This window comes from Melospiza melodia, chromosome 6 (assembly GCF_035770615.1).
Source record: "Melospiza melodia melodia isolate bMelMel2 chromosome 6, bMelMel2.pri, whole genome shotgun sequence".
NCBI lineage: Eukaryota > Metazoa > Chordata > Aves > Passeriformes > Passerellidae > Melospiza > Melospiza melodia.
In genome coordinates, this window is record NC_086199.1 from 3,512,773 (window position 1) to 3,534,525 (window position 21,753).

The 21,753-nt window shown below is 51.5% G+C and overlaps 1 protein-coding gene across 5 annotated transcripts in view; it reads left to right on the forward strand.

The window, feature by feature from the left end:
* The window catches only part of SAMD4A (sterile alpha motif domain containing 4A), a 102,523-nt gene that overhangs the window by 78,548 nt on the left and 2,222 nt on the right, over nt 1–21,753 (forward strand). For 2 of the 5 annotated variants that reach the window (XR_010028221.1, XR_010028223.1), the window contains exons 4-12: nt 3,110–3,373; nt 7,700–7,809; nt 8,457–8,543; nt 11,805–12,111; nt 13,925–14,010; nt 15,461–15,579; nt 18,243–18,444; nt 19,031–19,157; nt 20,635–21,678. Coding sequence is in view for 2 of the 5 variants with exons in the window: in XM_063159654.1 (XP_063015724.1) it covers nt 3,110–3,373; nt 7,700–7,809; nt 8,457–8,543; nt 11,805–12,111; nt 13,925–14,010; nt 15,461–15,579; nt 18,243–18,444; nt 19,031–19,157; nt 20,635–20,718 (1,386 nt within the window). In the remaining 3 variants the exon portion in view is untranslated. The remainder of the gene's footprint in view (nt 1–3,109; nt 3,374–7,699; nt 7,810–8,456; nt 8,544–11,804; nt 12,112–13,924; nt 14,011–15,460; nt 15,580–18,242; nt 18,445–19,030; nt 19,158–20,634; nt 21,679–21,753) is intronic. The other 3 variants (XM_063159654.1, XR_010028222.1, XM_063159655.1) reach the window with 3 other exon arrangements.

A 21,753-nucleotide genomic window follows, 5' to 3' on the forward strand; every position in this document is an offset into this window, starting at 1 on the left:
TGGAGTGGTGATTTCCCCTCTTTGTTTGCCCAGCTCACAGCACTCAGAGAGGCAGCCGTGCCCACCCACCTCCTGGGAGCTTATCTTGGCCCAGAATAACACTTTAGATTTCCTTTTTAAATTTAAGCTTAATATTTTTGTAGTAAAAGAAGAGGAGGCATCAGTGTGAGGTGATAAACTCACACTTGGTTTTATTCTGCTGAAGTTAAAGCCCACGTGGACCATTTATTTTAGCCAGGAGCAGCCCTGGATTCACCTTGGACCTTCCAAAAAGCACACAGAATGGTCAAATTCAGGTCAGGACCTACAATAAACTGAAGCTTTGGAAATAAATTAGAATTTATAAAAAAAATTTTGGAAATACATCCTCTTATTTAAAAAAGTTGAGGGCGTGACCACAAGCAACAACATTAATAAATATTATTAATAGAAATTATTAATAAAATTACTAATAAATATTATTAATAAATTGTCAATACATATTATTAATATATATTATTAATAGATATAATAAATATGGGTATTTATTGATCCCCTGGGGATTACAGAGTAATAGAGGGGATGTCATCCCAGGATTCTCAGCATTTTTAGGGCTGATGGAAATGAGTAAGAGGATTTGCAAGAAACCACATAATCACCAATAAAAAGCAGACCCTAAAGTCAGGCCAGTGCTAAGAGCCCTTAAATCACCTCAGTTTGGTCCCCAGGTGGTTTCAGAGAGCTGGGGCCTTGCAGCATCCTTTGCAGAGGGATTTTTCCCTGCTGCATCCCAGGTGTTCTGGGAACTGACTCACACTTCAGTAAAAATTTTGGCTTGGTAAAAGGTGTTTTATTGGATCCAGAGTTGCATTATCTCAGGGAGAGAAGTGGAACTGATTTTTGTCTGAGTCACTGGATGGTTTCTCATTGTCCCTGGCCATCTTTTGGAGTTCATTATTTCTCCTTCAGCCGACACCGGCTTCTAATTAGGGGGCGTGAAATTAAGATGGAGGAGCAGCGGTTTGCAGGGGTATTGCTGCTTGTGAAGGAATCTGGGCTGGATCGATGCCAAAAATCCCCTCCTGTGTGCAGGGTGGTGTGAGCACTGCTGGGTCCCAGTGTCTGCACACACCCTGTAGGAGCTGGGTTGGCAGGGCAGCCTCCTGAAAGGGCACAATTCACCCCAGTCCTCCTGGCCCCTTCTCTGCATCTCTCCTTCTTCTGAGAGGCACAAATATTTCCTGAATCAGTGGTTTTCCTACAGCAAATTCAGGGTGAATTCTCTCCCCAAGGCAGAGTGACCATGGCTGGGGGCAGCAGGCACAGAAGGGCTCTGAGTGATATGAGGCCAATACTCAGCCCTGCTGATGCATTTTAACCAGTTTATCCACTTTCCCCCCTATATTTTGGGGGGTTTTAAATCCTAAATACATTTTTCTCCTGAGAGGGTAATGTGGCATCTACAGATGCTGTTTTGGGGGTACAGTTGCAAAGCCAAGAGCTGAAAAGGCTTGCCCAGGACCTTCTGAAATCCATCTATTTCCCCATGGGGATGCATCATAGCAGAGCTGTAGGAAGCATAACACTGCTGTGGAAGCAATCTCAGGATCTCATTGACATCCTTTTCTGCCAAGAGACTGCTGGAAGATGTTCGTATAGTTTTTAAAAGGGAAGGGAACAAATTCTTCCCCACGAGCCACCCCAGTGCTTCCCTGCAGAGCGTGGTGTCAGTGTTGTGTGTTGGCACAAGAAAACCCTTTCAGGAGCAGGAATTATTTAAGCATTACAGAAATCCACAGGTTTTTTGGCCTCATCCAGCAGCTGCCTGTGGTACCAGCTGCTTATTGCAGGTGGTTAATAAATGCAAATGTGCTCTGGTGTTTCTCTCTCCCCTCCCTTTTGTAACCCCACTAGTTCCTCATTTTCATGCCTCTCCTGGTCAGCAAGATGCCTTTGATGGTGGGGTTTTCCCCCAGGCCTGAGCTGGGAATTAAGCCTGGCTTAACCTTTGCAGCACAGTGCACCTGGCTGGGGGTTTTCCACCAAGACTCATTTCTATTAAATAATAACATGGAGAGGAGTCTGAGTGGTTTTGGTGAGCTGCTGTAAATGCAAAAAGGGGATTAAGGAGCTTTAGGGCTTTGGTGCTTTAGATGGAAAAGCCATGAGAACAATGAATTTCCCCCAGATTTTGTACAGTTTAAAAATTTGGTTTGGAAGGAAAAATTGAAAAGTTTTTGCTTCTGTTTCTTGTAGGCTGAAAGGTCATTCTAATCCCTCTGCCCTCAGGTTTTCGTGGAGCAGGGAAATTTTCCCTGGTTTGCATCCTAAATCTGTACATTAAATTACACACACTCTGTTTATGGTTAGACCAGTAGGTTAGTGACTCTGAGTGATGGAATTTGAATTTTGTTAAGCAAACAGAACAATCTTTTAATACTTTTTTCAGTACTTAAAACAGAGATAGTCATTGGAAGTGTTTAAGGGCAGGTTGGACAGGGCTTGGAGCAACCTGGTCTGATGGAATGTGTCCATGCTCATGGCAGGGGGTTAGAATGAGGTCTGTAAGGTCCCTTCCAATGCAAACCATGCCAGGGTCCTGTGATTTTAGTAGGGCTCAACAAGGCTGAGCCATTCCTATGGGTGAGAAGTACCCTTGCAGTGATTTTGGGAGATGTGTAAGTGCTCCTGCTTCAGGGCACAAGCCAGGTCCTAACCCAAAGGGAGAGACAGAGATGCTGCCCCTGGATCTCTGTGGGACATCCTCATCCTGGGATTTTACACTGCAGAACTGCTCGATTGATGTTTTTTCCCTAGAGCTGAATCCACACAGCACCTTCCCTTGAGCAGCCCAGCGTAGCTCACAGTGTGACCCCATCTCCTTGCAGGTGCTCCCATCCTTTTTGTTCCCAGGAGACAAAGCAGAGAGCTCAGGGTAGGGCTCAGGGGTGCTGCAAAGCCATCAGCCAGGCACCATGGCCAACCACCACCACACATTTTATAATTTCATTTGATTTTTTTTTTCCTTTTTCTCTTTTTTTTTTTTTTACGGGGGACTCTGCTGCATCCCGGGCCGCGAGGAGGGGGGAATAACCTCTTTGATTTTATTTTTTTTTTTTTTTTTTTCCAGTTCTCTCAGGCCAGACACACCACAGCCCTTTGAAACGCTCTGTGTCCCTTACCCCACCCATGAATGTGCCAAACCAACCTCTAGGACATGGATGGATGTCTCATGAGGACTTACGAGCTAGAGGACCCCAGTGCATCCCTTCTGATCATGCCCCCCTGTCTCCACAAAGCAGTGTAGCCTCTTCGGGAAGTGGTGGGAGTGAACATTTAGAAGATCAGCCTTCTGCTCGTAACACATTCCAGGAGGAAGGGAGTGGGATGAAAGGTGAGTGACAAACCAGACCCCCCCACCCCCAGCACCCAGAGGCAGGAGGGGAAGAGCTGCCCCTGCTCCCTGCTGGCTTTGGGGAGAGGATCCTCGTGGCCAAACGGGGCCTCCCAGCCTTTTCTCCCCACCTTAGGGATTTAGGGTTAGGGGAATGCCTTGGGTTTTCTTTAAGTAGCAGCTGGTCCTGATCTGACATCTTGCACTTGGGTGCCAGTGGGCTGGTTTTGCCCCAAAGCCCTGTGAGCTGCCAGCTTTGCAAAAAGCTGGATTTTTTCCATTGCCTGTGGCTTTTGGCTGCAAGTGGTGCTCTTTTTTCTCTTTCTTTTTTTTTTTTTTTTTAATTTTTTTATGACAGTGAAAAATAGCTTAGAGCAAGCTTAGCAAGCCACGTGTGATTTGCCATTGCAGTGTTTGATACCCACCAAGTATCTGGGGAGGTTTTGGCTTGGGGTACTTGTTTGCAGTGAATTTAACCTGTGTGTTTCAGTTGGTTTTCCCATTATACCTACATTTCACAGAGATTTTGGCAATAAATACATGTGGTTCTGGTGGTAAACAAGGCAGAAAATGAACCCCACTTGCTGCAGTCAAAGATGCAGAGCAAACTTCAGGCTGAGGAGGAATAAACAGCTAAAAACTGGGCAAACACACAAACTGTGTGTTCCTGGGAACAGACTGAGAATGACCCTGCAGCTCTCAGACTGATTTAAACAACTCCAATTTGTATTAATGCAAAGCAGCTCGATTGTGTGCAAACCAGTGGTGTATCAGAATAGGGAAATAATTGTATTTTTTAACAGTCACAAGGTCTGATTTCAGTCTAATTACAGACAAATTGAGATGTGGATAAATCTGTGTGATGTGGGACTGCATTTGGCTTGGCTCTGGATGGCTTTGATGTGCATGAAATAAATGCATGGAAAACCCCTCATGGTTCTAGGGAATGTAACAGAGGCAGGTCAGGTCCTGCAGGCTGTCTGGCCAGGGAGAACTTTTTGGGAGCGTTTCTAGGGGGAGGAAGCTGTTTAACACCACATTTCTCCAGGTTTCTGCAGAAGGAGCTGGGGAGGAGGCCATGGGGAGCTTGGCTCCCTGTGATCCACAGCTGCAGCTCCGGGGTCTGCGTGGAGAGAAACTTCCCAGTGCTGTGCAATCAACCTGTGTGGCCAAATCCACAAAACCCAGAGGCTGTGATTGATGATGATCAATTAAATAACCCCACATATTAACACATGCCTTGCTGCTGGGTGCAGCTGGGCTATGTCCACCCTTCCTTGGGCTGTCCCTTTCCAGACTCCCAAACGATTCCCCCACTGCTGACTCAGCCAAATGGCTTCTGTCCCCGTGTCCAGGGACGTGCAGAACAGATGTTCACAACCTCTGGTGTCTCTGCCTGCCCTGTCCTCCCCCCTCAGCTGGGTTTTCTTCGGGCTCAGCCATTCCACTGCCTTCCCAGATGATGTTTTCTGAACGAGGGGTTGTTCCTGCTTCTCCCCGCCAGGATTTTTTCCAAAAAGTCCTCGTTTTATTGAAGGTGTGCTGCCCAAAACCGGACTTGGAAGCAGAGCAGAGGCTTGTTTGCCTCCAGACAGCATTCCTGTGGCTGTGTAGCTCATAGTCCTCAAATAACAAAGCTCTGTGAGCTGCATGTGACCCATTGTATCCCCACAGCTTTCCTGAAAAAATAAAAAAAGAGGAGAAGAGAAGAGAGGACTGCCCGTTCTGTGCACTCCGATCGTGCCGTTTCTGGTTCCTGCAGAAACAAACACACAGTTTGCTGCATTTTTATGGGGCTGCCTCCTTCCCCATCCAGGCTGGCTGCTCCTGCTGCCAAGTCCTGAACTGCAGCCACGTCTCCCTGAGTGCCTGCAGGCTCTTGTGGCTGGGTGTCCCCCCTGCTCCTGCTCAGCTGCTCCCTTCTTTGTCCATCCAGGAGGATCCAGACCCGCTGGAATGTGAGGAACCCATGGCAGGTCCCCAGTTTATCTCCCCCACTGTCAACAATTTCTTTCCTTTCTGTTTATGCTCCCATTTCTTTTCTTTCCATCTATCTTCATGCTGAAGGGAAAATGCCCTTTGGCTTTATCCTAGCTCTTGGTTTCTCCAGGGGAAGATATGGACACTTGGTTCTCCATGGATCCCAGTCTGTCTGTCTGTCTGTCCCTTGCCATGTCCCTGCCCAAGGACAGGGGCTGGAATTAAATAATCTTTGAGGGCCCTTCCAAACCAAATCATTCCAGGATTCTGTGATTCCTGGGGCACAGCTTGGGGAGCACCATGAGGCAGGTGTGGATAGAGCCAGGAGTTTCTGCTGGGAGTGTATCCAAGGTGTCCTGTGTGTAAATATTGCAGAGTGAGTTGTTTTCCTTCTAAATTTCCTGACAGCCGTGCCATGACTTTGCAATTAGCTGCTGGTAATTGCTGATTAAAGAGTAGCTCTGCAGGCAGGTGGTTCACCCATCCGTGGAGAGCACTGGGAAATTTGACTTTCCAGGGACCAGGAAATCACCTTGGATGTCCTTGCACCTCCTGGTTGCCTCTCTTCCCTGTGGGAATGGGGAAAGCTCCACCACACAGAACATGTTCTGTCTGTCCTGGGGTGGCTCCTTCTCCCCAGCCCTCTCCCAGGATTGCATCTCTGCTGGCAGGGGAGCTCTGGAACCATCACTGTCCCCAAAATTGAGGCATGATCCAGTCAGGCTGATGCAGAGCTGCTTCTGCAAAGGCTGGAGAAGGGTTTCCTGCAGGGTTCAATGTCTGTGTGAGGTTGAATCTCTTCTGGAAGCATCCCTGTGGGTTTTGCCTTTGGCATGGATGTGTGCCAAAGGCAGGTGTCCCATGGGGATGTGTGATCAGGGAGACTTTTAATGTGCTGTCACTAGAATGGTGTGGTTTTGTGTTAAAATGATGATGAAATTTGAGCCTGTGCTGGAAATGGGGCTTTTTGCTGAGAGGTTTTCATTTATTTTAGACAGAAATCAGTTTAAGAGGGTGCTGGTAGCAGACTTTGGGACTGTTGCATGTCAGAACTTTTGGAAAACTCTGAATTTCAGCCCATCTGTGCTCGGTCATTGCTTTTCCCCATGTTTGGTGTGGAGTTGATCTCCTGTGCAGCACTTGAGGAATTTCACTGACACGTGAAATTTGTGTGTGCTGGGATTTGGGGAGCGTGAGCAGGATGCAGCATGCTGGGATTGTTTGCATCCTCATTGCTTGGATGCAGGGTGGGTTTGGGATCAGCCTGGGCAGCTGGACACTTCTGGCAGGTGTATGGATTGCCTTGGGAACCAAACCAAGGTCTCTCCTGCCCTGTCCCTTCCAGTGATGAGGCTTTGGTTCAGGAAGGGGTCATGGACAATCCTTGGCTTGCAGGTGGGGCTCCACACTGTGGGACTTTCTGCACCCACACCATGAGGTGGATGTCCCAGCAGTGGGAATGAGCTGCCCAGTGTCTCACTGGTAGGGAAGGGGACAAGGGCTGTGGACAAGGACATTGCTGGGAGCAGAGCCCATCAGCTGGGAAGGCTGTGGCAGAGCTCCTGTGGGGTTGTGGGTGTTGAATAAAGCAGGTCTTAATTTGACAAAGCATTTCAGACTAAAAACCTCGTCACAGACCCTCAAACCTGCAAACCCTGCACAGCTGCTTGTTGTCACATTGCCTGCTCCATGGAGGGCACCTCATCATGGAGTCCATGGGGTTTTGAATGTCACAGTATTTTTGGGGTATTTTGGGGTATATACCCTCCAGCTGGGCATAGAGGTGCTACACTGCAGGAAACAACTGGGAAAGAAGAAGTCATTTCAGTCAGTGCATTTCAGATCCCAGCTCACCCTTTGAAGCAGGGTGTGGGGCCATCTTTGATGGCTCATCATTTTTCCATCCCAAACCCATCTCTCTAGCTCTGTTTAAGCAGCCAGTTCCATTTTCAGCACATGCCACCATCCCTCAGGCCATAAATCAGTGTCTGCCATGCACAAACAGCCTTTTGCTTGTCCTGAGCTCAACCACTGCACGAGCTGCAGCACTTCCCATGTTCCTGGGAGAAGAGCAGTGAGGAGCTTGGTGTGCAGTTCCCCATGGGCCAGTTCCCAGTGGCTGTCCCACAGAAACACAACTTGTGAGGACGTTGGGTTGTTGTTGTTCCTTTCCTCATCCAGAGGCTGGTTCCTTGTCCCATCCACCCCCTGTATCCTCCCAAAGATCCATGAGGCTCAGTGAGGTGTCCCTTGGGATGCCCCTCATGTTGGTGCTGGTGCTGTTGCTCATGATTGTGCCGTTCCATGAATTCATTGGAGCTCTCCTGTTGTTCCGTTGTGCTGCAGATGTCCCGGCCTGGCTGAAGAGCCTCAGGCTGCACAAGTACGCCGCCCTCTTCTCCCAGATGACCTACGAGGAGATGATGGCCCTCACCGAGTGCCAGCTCGAGGCACAAGTATGTCCCACCTCACCTGGGGCGTGACAGCTTCCAAAGCCCCTTCGTGTGACTTCCCATGGTTGGAAGAAAAGGGGAAATTGGGTCTTGGGAAGTGAAAAAATCTCGCGTTGTACCTGAAATAAACCTTGTCCCTGTGTTCTTGCTGGAGTCCCAGCATGGAAGTCCCATCACTGGGAGCTGTGTTTGGGTTGTTTTTTTTTCCCAGCTGGGATTAAGTTCAGGAGTTTCAGGGGTGCAACCTGTGGTAGCCAACTCCCTTAAAGGCAGTGGGGCTTTGATGGCTGCCTGCCTTTGAAAATGTCATAGAATCATAGAATATTGCTGGTTGGGGTTGGAAGTGGCCTTAAAGATTATCTGCTTCCAACCCCCACTGCTCTCAGGTTCACCTCTGCGTTATCCTTGGGGTAAAGAGGAATGGGAGCACCATTGCTCTCCATGTGTGAGGTGCACCAGGGAGGGACAGACCAGCTGGAAATCTCCATCCTCAGCAAGTCTCTGGGTGGTTTTCTATGTCCCCCACAAATCTCTGCACTCAAAAATGTAATTAATTTCTAGCAGCCCTTTCTGTATAGGAGAGGAAGGGTTTGGGTTGGGCCAGCTGCCCTGTGGAAGTGTTAATATCAAATTTTATCCTGGTTTTGCAGAACGTTACCAAAGGCGCAAGACACAAAATTGTCATCAGCATCCAAAAGCTAAAAGAGAGACAAAACCTGCTCAAATCTCTAGAAGGGGTAAGTAATCACAACCATCTTTGTATTTCTTGTGTTTTCAAGAAGCAGGAATTAATTCTGTAGTGAAGTACTCTTTGCTCACGCATATTGTGGGGATCTGATGCAATTTGTTTCACAGAGTTCCAGAATGGTTTGTGTGCCGGTGTTTGCAGGGGTCTGAGGATCAGGGAAGAGATGAGGATCTGACTCCATGTTTCAGAAGGCTTGGTTTATTATTTTATGATATATATTGTATTAAAACCATACTAAAAGAATAGAAGAAAGGATTTCATCAGAAGGCTGGCTAAGAATAGAAAAGAAAGAATGATAACAAAGATTTGTGGCTCGGACTCTCTGTCCGAGCCAGCTGACTGTGATTGGCCATTAATTAGAAACAACCACATGAGACCAATCCCAGATGCACCTGTTGCATTCCACAGCAGCAGATAATCATTGTTCACATTTTGTTCCTGAGGCCTCTCAGCTTCTCAGGAGGAAAAATCCTAAGGAAAGGATTTTCCATAAAAGATGTCTGTGACAGGTTTGGGCTGGCAGGGACTCTAAAGTCCCAACCCTCTGCCATGGTAGGGAGACACCTTCCACTAGCCCACACTGCTCAAAGCTGTGTTTTGCAGAATGGATCCTAATGCATCTCCCACAGCTGACCTGGATGTACCCTGTAGCCCTGGCCAGCTCCAGGGTGCTCAGAAAGATTTGATCATTCCTGGAACATCATATGGCCACCCTGTCCTGGGGTAAAACACCAAACACCCACATCAATGCCTGAACAACAGCTTGAATTTCCAAGGAGAATAAATAGAAACTTCTTTATCACATCAACAAAAGCTTAAACCCTGCAGGAAGGGCTTTTGGGGAAGTAGCAGCACCACAGCCTGGCTGGGAGCAGCTCACCCAAGCTCTCCCTATTTATTATCCCTGTATTATATTATACTTAATTGCACCATCTTCAGACAGCAACTTGCAGAGCCTCCCACTAGGGGCTTTTAAATACTTCTGTGGTGTGTTGCTATTTATTGGTGTTTTCCTTAGCTCACTGCTTCACTATTTATTTATAATATGGGCTTGTGCTCAGAGTATGGCAGGAGCTAATAAAGCCATATTTACCTCCGTTATTAATAATAACTATTAAATCCAAGAGCTGGATGGAGCTGGCTGCAGCCCTGTGTTTTCCAGGCTATTGCACAGCCTCTCCCTCCACTCCTCCACTGGGATTTGGGAATCTGGTGTTGATTGAGTGGTGCTGTGCAGGAGCTGGAGCCCAGGCACGCTGTGAAATACAGGAGGGAAGTGGCAGGGGCTGGTTTGGAGCCCTCTGGGGTGGGTTTGGGCTGTGGCACTGTGACCCTGTCCTGCTCTGCTGGGGCTCAGAGCTGCCTGTGAGCTGCTTTCCCTGGGAGGAGACATCTCTGCTTTTCCATCAGGCTTCCCATCCAGTTTTTGCTAAACAAGAGCATGTGTGGGACTTGATGTTTTTGGGCAGTGTCTGGCTGCTAAATACTGCTGCTTTCTTGGAAAGAGCTGCTCCACCCCTCTATTAGTTAACAGGGCAGGATTTTCTCCCAGAAAAATAGTGCCCAGCAGACTGACACCAGATCTTTGTGGGAAATGGAGCTGAGACGTCCAAGAGTGAGCTGGGAATGCAGCAGGAATTGGAGTCAACAACTGTTTCAGGGCTTGCAGACATCCCATGTGCCCACTTAGTGTCCCTTCCTTCATTCAGCACATCAGGATTCACTGCAAAAGCTGCCTCTTTCCAAGCAGTGTCCCATGAGCCAGACTGTGCAGGAGCCTGCAGGGAGCTCTTCTGCTCCAGGCCACATTAAAAACAAAATGCAGTTATTTCCCATCAGTGGGACAAGGATCTGACCATAGAAGTGGAGTTCTTGATCCACACCAGGAGCAAAGCTGGGGTGCACCCAGATTCTCTGAATGGAGAATGGTGGATCTGTCCCAGGATCTCTGAATGGTTTTTCTGTGGGAGTTTCAGTTCTCTTCTGTGTCTGACCACAAATCACCTGCTGCCCTTGAAACCCTCCTTGTGCTCTCTGCATCCACTGCCCAGCCCATCCCAGAGTGGACAGGGATGTCCCCACAGCTGCCACAGGACAGACTCCTGCATCCCAGCACCGTCCTGGGCTCTGGGGTGATCCCAGAGCATGAGGATGCCATGGCAGGTTTAGGGACACAGCTGTTAATGGGAGCTAGGCTTGCAGGTGGTGCTGGAAGCAGGAAACGAGCCCATGTCAATGTAATTCCATTGAAATAGAGCTGAAATGTTGGGATTGTAGGATTCCTGGGGAACCAACAAATATATTTTTGCCATCTGCTTTGTCAGAACCACATCTGATTCCTTCCAGGGCTCACTGGCACAATGGGACTGATCTCCAAGGGCTCTTTTTCCTTAGGAAAAGCCAAAGCCTCCTTTTACTATCAGCTCAGCTCTCAGTGATGTGATATATTTTTAAAATACGCAAAATACTTGATCTTTTAAAATATATTTTTGCTGCTCTGGGCATCAAAATCTCCCGGGCTCAGTCACTTCCATGGACTCGGCATTTCCCTGGTGGAAATGTGGAAACATTGATGTTGGGTTTGGGTCCCAGTGGTTGATGGGGGCACATTTATCTCTGAGGGTTCGGGTCTGAGCACACATACATGGATAATCAGACACTGCAGCATTCCCCTGATAAAAGAAAAGACTTGATGAATGAAATGTTGTTGTATTCATATTGTGGTATAACTATATTTCTAGAGCCTCATACCTTCTTTTCTTGGCTGCATGTTCTTTATCACGTCGGGGTCACCAGATGTTGTCTTCATATTGTTGTATAATTATATTTCCAGAGTCTCATACCTTCTGGGTGGTTTTCTCACGGCAGATCTTCACAGCAGTGGTGTTGTTGCTTCTCCGTCAGGGCTCCTCTCCCAGGCTCTCCCTGACCACCCCACCCCCTTTTATCTCAGTTACCTCCATGGGCTACAGCTGCTTCCCAATCAAGGACATCACAGCTGCAGCCCATTTACAATAACTAGAATCAGGGCAGGGTCACTAATACAATACAGAGATCTTTCACTGCCATACATATATTTACAATACATATATTTACTCAGGCCCCTACACATGTATTTACTCAGGCCCCTACAAAACGTGGCTGTTGGCTGTGGAGTAGACAGGAGCAAAGCTGGGAATTCTCAGGGGGCCACGGGAGGGCTGCTGTTATCCCTGCAAAGCCAAAGCTCCCCTCTCCCTTCCACCCACAGGACATCCTGGAGGGCGGCAACTTGCGCGTGCCGCTGCAGGAGCTGCACCAAATGATCCTCACCCCCATCAAAGCCTACTCCTCGCAGAGCTCCAGCACGGAGGAGCACGGCCGGGAGCTGGACTCGCACCACGGGCACCCGCCCTCGCTGCTGGGCTCGGACAGGGACGGCCAGGGCTCGGAGTGCAAGGACCCGGCGGCGGCCGGCATGCAGCAGCACCATCTGCCGGGCTGCGAGGGCGAGTCGGGAGGGGCCCCTTTGCCCGAGGGCGACCTGCCCGGGCAGTTCACACGAGTGATGGGCAAAGGTGAGCAGCTGCCTTTTCTCCTCGGACTCGTCGCCAGGGAGGAGCTTCCCTGGGGTTTTCCCTCCCCGCCTTTCCCTGAGCTCTTGCAGGTCCCAGTCTCATCACTGGAGAGGATGAGCTTTTTCCCTCCTCACCTTTCCCTGAGTTCCTGCAGGCCCCAGTCTCATCACTAGGAAGGAGTTTCCCTGAGCTTTTCCCTCCCTGCCTTTCCCTGAGCTGCAAGTCCCAGTCTCATCAGTAGGAAGGAGTTTCCCTGAGCTTTTCCCTTCCCATCTTTCCCTGAGCTCCTGCAGGTCCCAGTCTCATCACTAGGAAGGAGTTTCCCTGAGCTTTTCCCTCCCTGCCTTTCCCTGAGCTCCTGCAGGTCCCAGTCTCATCACCAGGAAGGAGTTTCCCTGAGTTTTCCCCTTCCCACCTTTCCCTGAGCTCCTGCAGGTGCCAGTCTGAGGGGTGATGGTTTTTTGAGGTCCTGTCATGCTGGGTTAGAGGTAAGATAGGGCAGGCGGGCTGGGATTTTGGGCAGGGGCAGCAATGGCCCAAGCTGCCTGCCTGAGGTCCAAGGTGGATGGCATGCATTCCAAACTCCAGGTCCAAGGTGGAGCATCCTCTTGCAGCCTCTCCCTGCCCCAGGTCAGAGGCAGAAATCACAGCTTTTCCTGAGGTCAGGAGTGGAAGATCTCCTCTCTCTTCCCATCCAGAGCCCTGGGGTCATCCCACTGATCCAGAGGTGTTTTGAGCAGCATGCCTTGGACTTGCTCTGCTTGGAGTAGGATAGCAGTGGTGCATGGCTGGACATGAGCCATTTGGAGTGCAAATCAGTGGATCCAAGCCCCTTTTTATGCCCCAGTTTGGATGCAGGACATCCAGAATACTCCGCTGCCATTCCCTGTCAAGTGCAGGATGTGCAGCCTTGCATCAGGGATATCACATTGGGAGGTAACAGGGGCAAGCTGAGGTGGGGAGTGACCTCCTGTGCAATATTCAGGGCTCTTGGAGCAAATCTGTGTGAGCTTGGATGTGCCCTAACCTTGCTGGTGGCACCTGAGGTGTCAGTGCTGGCTGCAGGGAGGGAGATCTCCCTGGGGAAGCGAAAAAGGGGGGGTCTCATCTGCAGGAGACTGGGAACAGGAAAAACCTCATTGGTGTGCCACCAAAAAATATCAGCCTTGTCTGTATTTCTAAACTTTTTTTGCCAAAAAATAGCTGAGATTTTTTTCCACACAGGAACCTGGTGCAGAATCTGTCCCCAGCTGGTTCCCTGCAGAAACAGCCACATGTGGGGCTCTGGCCCCATTTTATTTCTGTGACAAATGTCAGAGTGTGGCACAAGCCCTGCCAAGATGTTGTGTCCTCCTGGACCCCCAAGCATCCCTGCCCAGGGGTTTACAACAGGAGAAACTCATGAGCTCATTCCCACTTCCTTCAATGGCATTCATTCCAAAAGAGGTTAAAATTCTTCAGGGAAGGTGGGAATTTACCACTCTGCAGTGGGGGCAGATTTTGGCCGTGGGAGAAGGAGCTCTCTTGCCTATGAATAGGGATTAATCCTGTGCCCCTGAGTTGCTTAGGTCTAATTTTGGGGACTCCAATGGTGCTACTCTGGATTTACACCATCATAACAGAGAACAAAATCTGGCCCTAAATATAGGACGGCACGGCAGGAATTGGGGAAGGGCATTTTTTCTCACTGATGCAAAACCTGCTTGTGGTTACAAGGGAAACAGGATGTCCAAGGTGGTTGTGGGACCCCTCCTGGGCCCCATCCTGGTGTCCCCATCCCCATTTCCCTTCTCTTGTTTTTTTTTTTTTTCAGTCTGCACGCAACTTTTAGTTTCCCGACCCGATGAAGAGAATATAAGTTCCTATTTACAGCTCATAGACAAATGTCTAATCCACGAGGTGAGTCGTGTCACATCATCTAAAATTGTTGTTCTCATCACTTGGAAACTGTTTCCAAAGTGTCTGTTTATGTAAACCTTTGGGTTTCTAACACAAATATTTTTGGGGGGTATTAATAGTAATTGTGACAGAGCAGCCTTGGAGCAGGCGGTAGCTCCAACGTGGTGCATGGAAATGTTGCTTCCCCCCACGCTGCTTTAATGGCCAAGGCCTGGAGCTGGGAAATTCATCTGGCTCGTGACAGTCCCATCAGCAGCTGGATGAAAGCAAGAATCAGTCCCATCAGCAGCTGGATGAAAGCAGGAGCTGGGATGAGCACGCAGGCAGTTCCCGTCAGACAGACCCGGCGTTGCCTCCTCCCGTTTGGCACCACGTGCTCTTGGGATTTTGCAACAGGGATTTTCCATCTGTTCCTGCTCCCAGAGGATCTGCCTTGGCTGGGTGATGGCTTGGGATGGCCCAGGCTGTGCCACAGGGCTCTGGCACGCTCCTGCCTGGTGGCAGGGAGGGATGGTCAGTGTCCCTGGTGTCCTGCAGTGTCTCCTACCTGGAGGAAGCTGCTTCCATCACCTGCCTGTATGGGAACAGAAGTGGTGGAAGCTGAGGAGCAGAGAGCAAAGCCAGGAGGACATGGAACTTTTCCTCAAGTGCCTGCACTTCTCCCAGCAGAGCCACCCACATCCCAGGACCACCCTCTGCGCTGGCTCCGGCGTAATCAGCGCCAGGAGAGAGCATCTCCTCCTGAGTGGCTCAGAGCAATCAAGTCAGGCACTAATTAGCCTCCAGATTGTCCTCTGGAGACTTCTGCTGCTCTCCAGCAGAGACCTAGGGTGTCTAAAGTTAGCAGTGGTGGCACGTGGGTGTCCCTGTCACCCACGCCTCCTGCCTGGAGCTCTGGGAGCAGCTCAGTCACTGTCACTGCCACTGCCAGGGTGACCTTTGCAGGGAGCCTGGGTGGGTGACAGGCTCACCCTGGGTGACCTCCCCAGAGCCAGGATCACAGCCAAGCTCTGCCCAGCCCTGAGAAGGAGGATAGTATGCAGGATGCCACAGGGCAGCTCAGCTTTCCAAGCCCCAGCTTTGCTCACCCTGGCAGCATTTCTAGAGCCACATCCAGGTGACAAGTGTCACCACCCGTCAGGACCCACCATCAGAGCCTCGCTCTGCCAAAAGGAGTTGGCAGCCTTGAGGCAGAGCTGGGCTGTCACTCTGGGACACTGGGAATGCTGCCAGAGCATTTTCTCCACCTGAGATGAGTAAATCCTGAGGAAAGACCAGTGTTTCCCCCTGGACTTTCTGATGGGGCTCAACTCACCCTATCACCATCTCCAGCTGCTTTCCTTTACCCACACCCCCACATGCACATCCCTGCTGGCTTTGCCCACAAGCATATTCATCCATTTCCTCTTTTTCTCTCTGTTGTTTTTTTTTGGTTTTTTTTTTTGGGCAGGCGTTTACAGAGATCCAGAAGAAGAGGCTGCTGTCATGGAAACAGCAGGTGCAGAAACTCTTTCGGTCTTTCCCTCGGAAATCCCTGCTGGAGCTGTCGGGCTATCGGCAGCAGAGGAGGTACGTGGGAACACGAGCCACAAGTTTGACCATGAGCCAGCAGTGTGCCTTGGTGGGCAAGAAAGCCAATGGAACCTGGCCTGGATCAGGAATGGTGTGGCCAGCAGGACAGGGAGGTCATTCTGCCCCTGTACTGGGTGCTGGTGAGGCCAAACCCTGATTGCTGTGTCCAGTTCTGGCCCCTCAGTTTGGGAAGGATGTTGAGATCCTTGAGCACATCCAGAGGAGGCAACGAGGCTGGAGAGGGGCTTGGAATACAAGCCCTTTGAAGGAGCTGGGGCTGTTTATCCTGGAGAAGAGGAGGCTCAGAGGTGCCCTCATTGCTCTCCACACCTTCCTGAAGGGAGGCTGCAGACAGGTGGGGTCGGTCTCTGACAGAACCAGAGGACACAGCCTCCAGCTATGGCAGGGAAGGGATAGGTTGGATATCAGGAAGAAATATATATTATATAATTACATATTAATATAATACAATACAATATAATATAATATAATATAATATAATACAATATAATATAATATAATATAATATAATATAATATAATATAATATAATATAATATAATATAATATAATATAATATAATATAATATAATATAATATAATATAATATAATATAATATAATATCCTCCAGGAGGATTACATGGAGTTCCACAGCAGCTCTCCCCTCCTCAGCTGCAGCTCCCTGAGCTTTTTCAGCTCCTGGTTAGCAACATTTACAACCAACCCGCGCATTGTCGGGATTTTTCATTTCAGTTCCTATTTAATTTATATTTCCCTTTTAATTTTGATCGTTCACAAACTCAGTGAGGAGGGGATTTAAGCTTTGACATAACTGCTGAAGCCCCAAACTGTTCGTGTTTTAGGAACAAAAATTTCACCAAAAGAATAATAAAGTACTGGAATGCTCTGCAGAGCCAGAGGTGCAGTCAGAGAGCCAGGCAGGGCTGTGTTGGGAACACCATCTTTGCTCACTTCCAAGGTGATGCTGCATTTCAGGTGATCCTAGAAATCACAGGCTTGTGCCAAGAAAAAAGATTTTTAAATCACTTCTAACAACATCACCACTTTGTTTCATTTTTCAGTTTTTTATTCCCAAAAATACAAGTGTTTTGGAGATAACTGGGAGTACAGGAGCTTCCAGGATGAGATTTCAGCTCCTTTAGCTCAGCCCTTCTTAATAAAACTTGGATTTATTAGGTCATTCTAACCTAAATTTTACAGAACTTGAGAAGTCTCAGAGGTGACCATATTTGTAAAAACAAACCTCCTAGAAGGGGAGAAAGCAAATGCAACAGCAAAAGCTAAACTTAAATTAGACACTGGGGAATCCACTCATGAGAATTCTCCAAGAAATCAAGTTCCTGGGGCATTACCTGGGTTATTTTAGATTGTATTTAAGAGCAGACCCATTTTGCAGGAGTAAAATAAGCTTTAAAGGAAAGCAGTGTGGATCTGAGAACTGCAGAAGGGAAGAAGAGAGGATGCTGCACGCCCAGAGTGCTCCTTCCCACTGCCTGTGCAGGGTGCAGGGACCACCTCGGTGGGGTGGGAGGGTCAGGATTCCCTTGGAGGGGTCAGTGTCTCACCCTCAGTGGGGTGGGAGGGTCAGGATTCCCTCTAAGGGCTCAGTGTCTCACCCCTGATGGGATGGGAGGATTAGGACTCCCTGCCAGGGCTCAGTGTCTCACCTTCAGTGGGGTGGGAGGGTTAGAACCCCCTTGGAGGGCTCAGTGTCCCACACCTGATGGGATGGGAGGGTCAGAACCCTCTCCCAGAGGGGCTCAGTGTCTCACCTTGGTAGGGTGGGAGGATCAGGACCCCCTTGGAGAGGTCAGTGTCCCTGGTGGTTTGGGATGGTCAGGGCTCAGTGTGTCACCCCTGGTGGGATGGCAGGGTCAGGGCTCAGTGTGTCACCCGGTGGGATGGCAGGGTCAGGGCTCAGTGTGTCACCCTTGGTGGGATGGCAGGGTCAGGGCTCAGTGTGTCACCCTCAGTGGGATGGCAGGGTCAGGGCTCAGTGTGTCCCCCGGTGGGATGGCAGGGTCAGGGCTCAGTTTCTCACCCTCAGTGGTTTGGGATGGTCAGGGCTCAGTGTGTCACCCCCTGTGGGATGGCAGGGTCAGGGCTCAGTGTGTCACCCCCTGTGGGATGGCAGGGTCAGGGCTCAGTGTGTCACCCCCTGTGGGATGGCAGGGTCAGGGCTCAGTGTGTCACCCCCGGTGGGATGGCAGGGTCAGGGCTCAGTGTGTCACCCCTGGTGGTTCGGCAGGGTCAGGGCTCAGTGTGTCACCCCCGGTGGTTTGGCAGGGTCAGGGCTCAGTGTCTCACCCTCAGTGGTTTGGGATGGTCAGGGCTCAGTGTGTCACCCTCAGTGGGATGGCAGGGTCAGGGCTCAGTGTGTCACCCCCGGTGGTTTGGCAGGGTCAGGGCTCAGTGTCTCAGCCTCAGTGGTTTGGGATGGTCAGGGCTCAGTGTGTCACCCTCAGTGGGATGGCAGGGTCAGGGCTCAGTGTGTCACCCCCGCTGGTTCGGCAGGGTCAGGGCTCAGTGTGTCACCCTCAGTGGTTTGGGATGGTCAGGGCTCAGTGTGTCACCCTGTGGGATGGCAGGGTCAGGGCTCAGTGTGTCACCCCCGTCTCTCTGTCTCTGTCTCTCCCCAGCCGAGGCTTTGGCCAGTCCAACTCGCTGCCGAGCGCCGGCTCCGCGGGGGCGGGGCTGGCCCGCAGGAACCCCCGGCAGTTCCAGATCCCCTCCCGCAACCTCCCCACGGCCCGGCTGGGGCTGCTGGGCCCCTCGGGGCTGCTGGGCACCCCCCAGCGCAGCCCTGCTGCCAGCCCTGCCATCCTCAAGCAGGGCAGACAGGTTGGTCGGCGTTCCTGGCGTTTCTGGCTCTTCCATCCCTGTCCCACGAGCTTCGTTTGTTTTTCCTTCTCTCACTTGTCCAGATCATCCCCAGGTTTTTTCCCCACTCTTCCAGCGGTCTGCAGGCATTTGGGATGGGCTCCCCTCTGTGCAGTGGGATGTGGAGGTGGGAGCAACAGAAGCTGAGTCCTCAAAGTGCCTTATAAAACAGGGAGAGGGGATTTTGGCAAGAGCAGATAATGGTAGGAGAAAGGGGAGGGTTCTAAATTGGCAGAGGGGAGATTCTGATTCAATACTGGGAAGGAATTCTTCCCTGTGAGGGTGGGGAGACCCTAGCCCAGGGTGCCCAGAGCAGCTGTGGCTGCCCCTGGATCCCTGGCAGTGCCCAAGGCCAGGCTGGACAGGGCTGGGAGCAGCCTGGGACAGTGGAAGGTGTCCCTGCCCATGGTAAGGGGTTGTAATGAGATTATCTGTAAGGTCCCTTCCAGCCCAAAGCATGCTGTGATCCTACACGCCCAAAGTGGCTGTAAACCCACAGCACGGAGGGCTTTGCTTTGCATCCCATGCCTGTGTTTGCTCCCCACAGAACCTGTGGTTTGCCAACCCTGGGGGCAGTAACAGCATGCCCAGCCGCAGCCACAGCTCGGTGCAGAGGACGCGCTCGCTGCCGGTCCACACGTCCCCGCAGACCATGCTGATGTTTCAGCAGCCAGGTAGGCACCAGGGGGGCTTTTCCACTCACCCACAGCCAGGTGAGATGAGAGGAGCTGTGCTGGTGTGTCTCCCCATGGGCACATGGCACTCCCACTGGGGTATCTCTGAATTCCTGGGATAACCATACACCCCACTGGAGGGATTTCTGACCCTGTATGTGCCACGTTGACTCTGTGTTACAGTGCTGGTGCCTTGCCTTGCTCGTTTCTGAGGGGCTGCTGTCAGGAGGGAAGGTGGTGGTGGCTGATCCATCACTTTTTCCTGATGGATGGCCCCAGCCCCGCTGCGGAAGCACTGCCTCCATGCACTCAGGGGAAATTCCTTCCACAGTGCGTGTGAAGGGAAATGCTGCTGTGTCAGTGCTTCCTTCCCCAGCACTGCCAAAGTGCTCCTGTGTATGGGAGCATCCTCTGATTCAGGGAGGATCCCTCTGACCTTGGACCCTGGACCTGGAGCATCCTGGCCCTGAGGAAGCCTCTTTGTGTATCCCTTCCTTAGCTTTGAGCCTTTTCCTCCCAACACCCCATCACCATTTACACCTCAGGACAGGGAATCCATCCCCCAGTGAGCTCTCCCTCATCCCTGCACTCCTGCTGCTCTGGGCTGGCAGCCAGTGGTGTTAAACTGCAGCATTTGGGCAGCAAATGTTCCCTTCAGCAGGAGCAGCAGCTGCTCCCAGGTATTGATTAAACACTGGGACAAGGGCACATTTCTCAGGTGCTGGAGGAGAATGAATGGGTTTCTCTTCGTGTCAGCCTGCGGTGGATGAGGGCGTAGGAGGATCTGGGAGCCAAAGACATGGATAAAGTCGCAAGGAAAATAAGCAATGATGTGATGCTGGGCTCACAAACCACTGTTTGCCAGGCTGTGGGGGGACCTCAACCCTCCTGGATCTCGTCCCGTGTTCCTGTGAGCCAGTGGAAAGCAGGAGATGCCTTCCAGCACAGTAGCACAAGCTGTATTTGCAGGTTTTGCTGCAGGGTGGGGAAAGTTTGCTGCTGTTTAGATGAGGACAGGGGTGTTGGAACGCTCCAGACTTCATGTGTGTGTCCCTTTTTTGTGCTCACCCCCTCAGGCATGTGGCAGTGATGATGTGGGTGGCTGAGTGGGGGCCAAGCTGGTCCCAGAGAAGCCAGAGAGTGGCTGTGCTGGTCTGTGCTGCCATCCCATGTCCAAGCATGGGCAGCATCCATCCCCAGGAGGTGACCAGGGCTGCCCCTCCCTGGGTGGGGTTTGCTCTTGCTCCAGCTGCCTCTTACATCTCTTATCAGCACCTGAACCCCCTCAGATTCACCCTTTCTGGACAACAGGGGGTGATGACTGCTTCTGTGAGTGTCTCTTGCTGAAGATGATTTTTCTGGCAGTCCTGTCAGACCCTCCTGGGGCATTTTTCTGATGGATTTTCCCACCAGAGCAGGCAGGCAGGGTCCCTGCCAGATCCCTGACCAGGATCTCCTATTCCCTTTGTCCCTGCAGAGTTCCAGGTGCCGGTGACTGAACCTGACATCAACAACAGGCTGGAGTCCCTGTGCCTGAGCATGACGGAGCACGCACTCAGCGGTGAGCATTCCCTCCTCCTGGGGCTCTTCCAGCACGTCCACGCCTCCTCTGCTGAGCCCCCCAGCCCCTGCCCAGTGCCCCCCAAAAGCTGGGACAGGCTGTGGCTGTGACAGCAGCAGGGGCTGGACGCAGGGATGCTCCCGGGGCTGCTCCCGTGGGAGCCGTGGCTTCTCTCGGCGCGGCGGCCGGGGCAGGGGGCGAAGCCGAACGCAGGGATCGCACCAGCGCCAGTGGAGTCTGTGCTAATTAGCCACTCTTCAGCTTGCTAATGATAATTAGTGTTAGCTCGCTACTCTCGTTAGCTCTCGATGGAGCCCCTGCCGCCAGCGCACTCGGATGGGTCACGGCTTTGGAGCGTTGTGCCCTCCTGCCACCGGCTCCCTCCTCTGGCCAGGGTGAACCCCTGCCAGGCTGTGCCAGGGGCTGTGCCAGGGGCTGTGCCGGGGGCTGTGCCGGGCACCGTGCCCTGGTGCTGGCAGGCCTCACACAGCCGGGGGCGCCAGCGGATAACGGGCACGGGGAGGGAGGAGGAGCGGGGCAAAACCAAGCAGGGAAGATGGAGAGGCAGCAGCAGCAGCAGAGCAGTGGAGAGCCCGGTGCAGCACAGAGCCCCAGAAGCTCCCGGTGTCCAATGGAGCCCCAGGCACAAGGGATGGCCCCGGCGATGGGACAAGCGCGGCCGCCCGGAGTCCCCAGGGAGCAGCTCGGGTCTGCTGCAGAAATCCTGCCTGGACTGTGACCCGTGGCTGAGGACAGGAGCCCTCGCAGAGGACGAGTGCCACCAGGCTCCCTGCAGATGCAGCAGCCCTTCCTGGGGAGAGGAGCGGGAGAACAAGGACTGTGGGAAGCAGCAGGGCCCTGGCAGCATCCCTGGCTGGGAGCACAAGGACACTTCTGTCACCCGAAGCGTTTCTGCGGCGCGTGCCCAGCCGAGGCTTAGCTGTCTTGTTCCTCTGCAGGGTACTGTTCCTCCAAGTTATTTTTTTCCAGGTCGCATTCCCCGAGCCTCTCCAAACCAGTTGTGCTATAAATAGC